The sequence below is a fragment of the Parus major genome, chromosome 26 (assembly GCF_001522545.3).
Source record: "Parus major isolate Abel chromosome 26, Parus_major1.1, whole genome shotgun sequence".
Taxonomy (NCBI): Eukaryota; Metazoa; Chordata; class Aves; order Passeriformes; family Paridae; genus Parus; species Parus major.
This window is the reverse complement of record NC_031795.1, coordinates 4389399-4397143: the sequence shown is the minus strand read 5'-3', so window position 1 is coordinate 4397143 and position 7745 is coordinate 4389399. Positions and strand designations below refer to the sequence as shown.

General features: G+C 61.9%; 1 protein-coding gene across 2 annotated transcripts; it reads right to left on the bottom strand.

Moving 5' to 3' along the window:
* Positions 1 to 2751: 2751 nt before the first annotated feature.
* On the bottom strand, positions 2752 to 6669 carry LOC107214739 (Krueppel-like factor 15). Of its 2 annotated transcripts, none has more exons than XM_015650388.2 (3): positions 6611 to 6669; positions 3519 to 4417; positions 2752 to 3108 (listed from the first exon to the last, which is right to left on the bottom strand). In XM_015650388.2, exons 2-3 carry the CDS (start codon positions 4352 to 4354, stop codon positions 2931 to 2933), a joined length of 1014 nt encoding a protein of 337 aa, XP_015505874.1. In that variant the 5' UTR covers positions 4355 to 4417; positions 6611 to 6669; the 3' UTR covers positions 2752 to 2930. The 2 variants fall into 2 exon arrangements, with proteins under 2 accessions (XP_015505874.1, XP_015505875.1); XM_015650389.2 differs by lacking the exon at positions 6611 to 6669 and adding an exon at positions 5692 to 6480.
* Between the last annotated feature and the right edge of the window lie 1076 nt (positions 6670 to 7745).

The following is a 7745-nucleotide window of genomic DNA, read 5'->3' as shown; positions in this document are numbered from 1 at the left end:
CCATCCCTGCTCCTGCCAGTCCCTTCCTGCCATTCCAGTCCCCTCCTTCCATCCCTGCTCCTGTCATTCCCGTCCTGCCATTCCAGTCCCCTCCTGCCATCCCTGCTCCTTCCGTCCCTGCTCCTGCCGGTCCCCTCCTGCCATCCCTGCTCCTGCCAGTCCCCTCTTGCCATTCCATCCTCACTCCTGCCGTTCCAGTCCCCTCCTTCCATCCCTGCTCCTGACATTCCATCCTCACTCCTGCCATCCCTGCTCCTGCCATTGCATTCCCACTCCTGCCATTCCATTCCCTTCCTGTCATTCCTTTCCCCTCCTGCCATTCCATCCTCACTCCCGCTATTCCCACTCCTCTCATTCCCACTCCTGCCATTCCCACTCCTGCCATTCCCACTCCTGCCATTCCCACTCCTGCCATTCCCACTCCTCCAGCAGGGAACCCACAGCCAGCCCAGGGCCCGGTGACCACGGCGACACTTGTGTCACCTCCCGGCAGCCCCGGAGCTGTGGGAGCCCCATCCCTGCTGCTGCCACCGGGAATATTCCTGTGGAGCAGATCCAGGAGCAGAGGAGAGGTAATTTCAGAGCCCTCAGCAAACCTCCTGAGGCATCCAGAGTCCCCCAGAGGGAAGCAGGTGAGACTCCAGCAGGCATCACACGAGAGATACGGATCTAGCGTGGTTTATTTTATAAAAATATCTCCTCTCCCTTTGTGGAAGGGATGGCAAAACAAACCAGGGGAGCTCCGAGTCCCTTCTCCCAGCACCCCCAGCCCCGTCTTCCACAGCAGAGCCACCCCAGGAGCAGCAGGGACCCTCTGGAGAACTGAGATGGATTGGATTGAGGACGAGACCCGACTCTTCTCGCTCCAAAATCTGGAGACTCATCCAGCTCCCGTTTGCCTGCGGCTGGGAGCAGAGGGAGGCAGGACAGGGCAGGCCCAGGGCGAGCAGGGAGGGCTGGGAGAGTGTGGGGTGAGGGAGAGGAGCTCAGGGGGACAGGTAAAAGCACGAGAGGGGCGTGAGTCAGGCTGGCACGGGGCCTGTGCGCAGAGCCCCGCGGCAAAGGGGGCACGGAGCCAACCCCAGGCAGGAGAAAAGGCACTGGAACAAAAGGCAGCCCCAAAATGGGCTGGGACAGAGCTGCCTGCTCCTCCTGCAGCATCACCCCGAGCTGGGCTGTGCTCCTGGCTGGCAGCTGGGCACAGCTGGGTACAGCTGGGTACACCTGGGCACAGCTGGGGCACAGCTGGGGCACACCTGGGCACACCTGGGGCACACCTGGGGCACACCTGAGCACATCTGGACACAGCTGGGTATACCTGGGCACACCTGGGGCACACCTGGGCACATCTGGGGACACCTGGGACACACCTGGGGCACACCTGATCACACCTGATCACATCTAGGCACACCTGGGACACACCTGGGGCACACCTGGACACACCTGGACACACCTGGGGCACACCTGGGGCACACCTGGGGCACACCTGGGCACACCTGGACACACACAGACACACCCCAGGCTGGACTGGGCCCCCTGCAGTGACTGCAGGAGAATCCAGGACATTGTGGGATGATGATGACGCCTCAGTGCAGCCTCAGAGGAGGGCAGGGCCCTGCCCCATCCATCTCCAGCTCCCCCAGGGGCTGCCTGCACCTCCCCAAATATTTCAGAATAAAAATCTTTAATGAATAAATGATTTTCAGCTGCCCTGCTCGTCTTCCCCTGCAGCCACGCTGCTGGGACACCAACACCAACATCTCCAGCTCCATCCCAAGGATCCCTTCCAGCCACAACTTTGGTGTCCCACCCTTGGAGCACCTCCAGCACTCCAGCTTGTCCCTTGTCCCAACAGGGAACAACCCCTGCCCTCCAGAGAAGGGCTGAGCCCATCTCCCTGACCTGTTCTGGGTACAGCTCTCCACCACAGCAGCTCAAGGGCAGCTCCTTGGGGCAGCAGAGCAGAGCCCAGAGCCTGCAGGCACCAAAATCCAGCACAGCCCTGTGGAAATCAGCTCCTGACGCCCATCCTGTGTTTGTACAAGCACCTCGTTCCCTCCCAGATGTTTGCAGAAGCTCGGGGAGCTGGCACCGCGGCGAGGAGCTGGCCTTTAATTAACCAAAAGGTAAATAGGAGGAGGAGGACGTCAGCAGCCTGCTCTGCTCCCCTGGCAGGAGCTCTCAGCTCCTCCGGGCTCCTCATGTGCCTGTGTCTCCTTGGGAATGTCCTTCTGTGCTGGAAAGGGCTCTGCTGGTGCTGCTTTCTGCTCTCCTGCTCCCTTTGGGGCTCCACAAAATCCATCTCCTGTCCCTCTCAAGCACGCATGGATGCCATGGAGGGAGACCGTGGGAGACCCCCAGCAGCAAAATGAAGAGATTTAGGGACAAAACAACCACACTGGAAAATGTCAATATCTGTTCCAGCCCCCACAGACCCCCATCCATCCCCGTTCCATCAGGGATGCAGGGACAGCACGCAGGGAATGGCTCCCCCTGCCAGAGGGCAGGGCTGGATGGGATATTGGGAATAAATCCCTCCCTGTGAGGGTCAGGAGGGGCTGGGATGGAATTCCCAGAGAATCCGTGGCTGCTCCATCCCTGGAAGTGTCCAAGGCCAAGCTGGAGCAGCCTGGGATGGTGGGAGGTGTCCCTGCCCATGGGATGAGCTCTAAGGTCCCTCCCGACCCAAACTGGAATTCTGAAACGCCTGATCCCAGTTTTCCAGCCTGACTTTCCCACACACAGCCCAAATCCAGGCCGATTTCCATCACTTGTATTTCAAAGAGAGCCAGAAACAGCTGGGGAATTTCATCACCGGTGAAAGGAGGGACAACCAAATCTCCTGTCGTTTGTTCAGGGGTCACTTCCCCCTCCTCCCTGCGGAGGCTCCGGCACCTCCCGGCCTCGCTGGCAGGGATGAGCAGCAGGAATTAACTCCTGCTCCCCTCTGGAAGCGTCCGTGGGCTGCAGGGCTGGCCCCGGTGGATCTTCAGGTGCTTGGCCAAGTGGTCACTGCGGGCAAACTTCTTCTCACAGGCTGTGCACTGGTAGGGCTTGAGCCCGGAGTGGGAGCGCTTGTGGCGGGAGAGCTCATCCGAGCGGGAGAACCTGCGGGAAAAGTGGGAATGCTGGATCCAGTGACCCCGGCACAGCCCCAGCTCTGTCCCTGCCGCAGCCTCCAGGGTCACTTCCAGAGCTCCCGAGATCGACCCCTCCGAGGATTTGGAAATGGGAAAGAATTCACCCACTGAGAGCTGAGTTTCTTTCCCTTGCTCTCAAAGGACGCTGTCCACCTACTTCCTCCATTTGTTTTCCCTTGCTGGAACCGGCCCAGGCGCTGAGAAGGAATTGGTTTTTTGGGAAAAGAGCTCAGGCTGGCAGTGGCCAGGGGCCAGGAGCCTGGGTGGGAATGCTTTCCTGGAGCTCCACATCCAGCCCGGAGCAGGGGAGGGAAGGCTTGTTTTCCTTGGGGCTGTGGATTCCCCCTGGAGATTCCACCCTGGGGGACCCTCACTCACCTCCAGCCGCAGTCGGGCCAGCCACAGGTGTAGGGTTTCTCCCCCGTGTGCCGGCGGAAATGAGCCTTCAGGTGGGAGCTCTTGGAATAAACCTTCCCGCAGCCCGGGTGGGAGCAGCGGTGGATGCGGAGCAGGGATGGGGGGCCCTGCTGGCACCCGGGGGCTGCCTCGGCCTCCTGCGCGTCCCCCGGCCCCGGGGCCACCGGCAGAGGGGCGATTCGGATGTATTTTTGGTCCAGGACGGTGCCGGGGGGCTGGAGCTGAGGGAGGAGGGGAGGGTTTGGGGTCTGCAGGCTGATCAGCAGCTGGGCCACCCTGACACCCCCAGGGGTGACACTGTCCGTCGGGAGAGGCTGGAGCTGCAGGATAACGGGAACTGCCTGGTCACCGGCAGCTGTCCCCGCAGCGTTTGGGACCTGTCCTCCTCCTCCTCCTCCTCCTCCTCCTCCTCCTTCGTGTGCCCCGGAGCCGAGCTCAGCTTCGCTCTCCACATTCCACCCCGCGGGGTGAGGATCTCCTGCTTCATCCCTGGGGAGCTCTGCCTTCTCCCTGAGGAACTCCTCGATCTCCTCCAGCGTGGGGATGAAGTTCTGGGAGAACTGGGAGAGGTAGAAGTCGGGCAGCCTGAGCTGAGCCTCGCTGAGCTGGGCTTTGGGGGGCTCGCCCTTGGCACCCCCGGTGCTGCCCGCCAGGACGAGGCCAGAGCCCTCCGGGTCACCGCCGTGTCCTGGCAGAAGGGACGGTGGCATCCTGCACTGCAGGGCGCTGGCCAAGCTCTCGAGCAGGGAAGGGCTGCTCAGGGAGGGCAGCAGGTCCTGGCAGCTCACAGAGACCATTTGGTGCCTCCCCACAGGCAGCTCCTGGCTCGGGAGAGCTCAGCTGGGGAATTCTCCGTTCATCTGCAAGGGAACGGCACACCGAGGTTATTTCCAAGCGGCAAACACGCAAACCTCAACCTTTTAACAAAACTGCGCTGAAAAGAAAACAGCAGAACCTGGCAGCGCCTTTGTTTTTAAAGAGAAAAAACACGGGCTGGCCGTTTTCCTCCGAGGCAGATTCCCCCCAAAAAGCCAACTTCTCTGGGGAGTCTGTGGGGGTAAAAACACACCCAGAGAAACCCTTCATCCCTCCCTGTGCCGGAGGGCAGCTGTGCGCTGCTGGGTGGCGCAGGGGATGAGTCCGGGTTAGCCAGGGGCTCGTTGTGATCCGGGAGAGGATTTTGTGGCTTCTCCAGGCTGTGAATGCGGGCAGGCCCTGGCACAGCCACGGCGCTGGGTTAAAGCTCCCCACCTGCACAGGTAAGAAGGAGCCAGCTCCCAGGTGCTGCTGCCCCGCCTGGGGATGCTCGGCGGCGCTGGGAGCCCCAACACGCCGCGGTTCTGTCCGGGCAGGTCTGCCCAGCCTCAGCCACAGCTCAGAGAGCCTGGCCAGGGTCAGCTCCGGGGCTCCTGAGGACACGAACAGCGTTTGCAGACAGCTGGGACAGAGCACGGCGTGTGCAGGAGGAGCTGGGTGCGCTCGGGGGTCGCTGGTCGCTGTCACAGACCCCCCAGGCCCTGCTGGGGCTCAGGGGGTGGGAGGGAGGTGCCCAAAGACCCCCAGAGCAGCCACACAGTGTCCCTGTCCCCATCCTGCTCTGCAGCACCAAAGCACCCGTGGTGCAGTGATCTGTTTGTATTTAATGCAGAAATGGAGTTTTCAGAGGAAAGAAAAACTTTGTCAAAGTCCCTTAAGAGCTTTTTCCATCAGATTTCTGTGGAGCTGCAAACCAGTCGGGCCAGTCCTTGTTATCAGAGCTCCCCAGGGTCCTGAGAGCTGCCAGAGGGAATTTTTGAGCACTCTGGATGCCATATAAATGCTCTTCTCCTTAGGAAATGGCCCCCAAACCTGCCAGGAACAAGCTGCAGGGGCCCTCCCGGTGTGTCCAGCCCAGCGAGTCACAGTGAGCAGGGACTGTCACAGCTCACACCAGAGGTAAAGAGGTGTTCAGGCCAATTTCAGCCTCCAGGCTTGGAATTTTCATCACAGCCCAAATCTGTGCTCTGAACAACCCCTTCCAGGCAGTTCCACACCTTCTTTCACATCAGTTTTAGGATCTTTTGTCTTTTCTTCTGCATCTCCTCTTTCTGCGGGGAAAGCCTCCCCCCTCTGGCTACCAAAGGCTCCTGTTTACCTCTCCCAGAGCGTCCTTAAACCTGATTTTCCAACCAGCTCCTGCAGAGCGGCTCGGAGATCTCCATCCCTGCAGCCCGTCCCCATTCAGGAGAGCTGAATCAAACTCTTCCCTCCTCACGGAGCACAGCCCTGCTGCCGGGCTGACAGCAGGAATAAAAACACGGCCAGAGGGCAGGAAGGCGCAGAGATGGAGCTGCTGGCTCAGCACCGAGGAGATCTGAGCAGAGAAGCCTTGGGGAAGTTCTTGGAGCGCTCTGCTCCTCAGTTTCCCGTCTCGTTTGGGGCAGTGGTGATGCCCCAGCTGGCAGAGCAGCGCTGTGGGGCAAGACTGGTGCCACTGCCCTGTCAACCCAATTTTGGGCAAATGCCACCAGTGCTGTCACCCCAAAGCCACCGCAAGGAAACGGAGCCCTGGCTCTGTCCCTCACTGCGAGGGCAGCGTCCTGCCCGAGCCTCACTTCGCATTTCTGCTCCTCCGGTTTTCCCCGGGAACCGCGGCTGGCTGCAGGAGAGCAGCACATGTGCAGCCCGAGCACATGGAGAGCCAGACCGGCCCAAGGTCAGCCAACAACAGCGGGAGCTGGGAACGCAGCCGAGGGTCACGGCTCGCCTCCGGTGACCGAGTGAACAAACACCTGGAACCTCCCGGAGCCGGGGCTCGCACAGCGGCCGTGCAGAACCGGGGCTCGCCGCTTTCGGGGCGAACCGGCCGGTGCCAGCCGGTGCCGATCTCCCGGAGCAAAGCGATGCCCAAGGACGAGCGGAGGCTCCGGCTCCAGCGCAGCCCCCCAGCCCCGGCGGGGCTCGGAGCGGAGCCGGTGACACCGAGCCCGGTGCTGCCGGTGGCCAATCCCCCCCTCCCCCGTGCCCCGGGGAGCGCTGCCGGAGGGACCCCCGAGCCCCCCAGCGCCCCTTACCCCGCTCCGCTGCCCGCGGGTCCCGCGGCTCCGCCGGGAGCGGCTCCCGGCCCGCCCCGCCCCGCCGAGGGCTCGGCCGCCGCCGCCGATCCCATTGGAACACCGAGCCGGGAGGGGCACCGGGAGGGGCACCGGGAGGGGCACCGGGATGTCCCGGCTCCGTCCCTGCGAGGCTCTGGAGCAACTCCCCCGGCCCCGCCGCTGTTTCCTCTCCCCCTGCTCGGTTACACTGGAAGCGCTCCAGGTCTCCCCGGAGTCTCGGGAAAAGGAGGCGAATCCCTGCAGGTCGCGGGTGGATCCAGGGGGATCCAGGGGGATCCAGGGGGATCCAGGGGGATCCAGAGGGATCCAGGTGTGCGGGAGGTTTTGGGCAGCGCTCGGATGCTGCTGATGGGGCCAGGAGCGAGCTCTGTCCTTGTGGCGGTTTTGGGGTCCCTGGGGGTGGCTTTGGGCTGAGCCCCCCCAAACCTCACCAAGCCCCTCCGCTCGGGGAGAAAAGTGAGATTTGGGGCCAGAACAAAACACCCGGGCCCGGGGGAAGGTTTCAAATGTATAAAAACCAAAGCGAAATGAAAAATAGAGAGCCCAGCGCTGAAGGTGCGCGGAGAGGGCGGCCCGGGGCTGTTCCCCGAGTGTCACCGTGTGTCACCGACCCCTGTCACAGCCTCGCAGTGCTGAATGTCACTGCCGGGAACGCGCATCAGAGAAGTATCGATAATAATTAATAACACTTATTTATGGCCTTGGAGGGGTTGTGGAGGTCTCAGCTCCTCCGAATCCTCAGGCAGCGATGGTTCAATCACGCTTTGATTTACATAAAATTCCTGGGATTTTCCCGGGATGTTTTTCCCGGGATTTTTTTCCTGTTCGGGGTTTGTACCGAACCCGCCGGGGCGAGCGGGACCGGAGCTTTTTGGGGGAAAAACGGAGCTGTGCTGTGCGGGGAAAAGCCCGTCCCTTGCCCCGGGAACACCGGTGGCACTCGGAGCGGGGACATCGCGCCCAGGAACGCCCCTGGCCGTGCCAATTCTGCCGATTTCCCCGTCCATAAAAACACCAACACCGCCCCTGCCCCGTGGTCACGCCCATGTCCCCTCCCTATCACTGACCCCCCCTTTCCCACGCCCCAATCCCC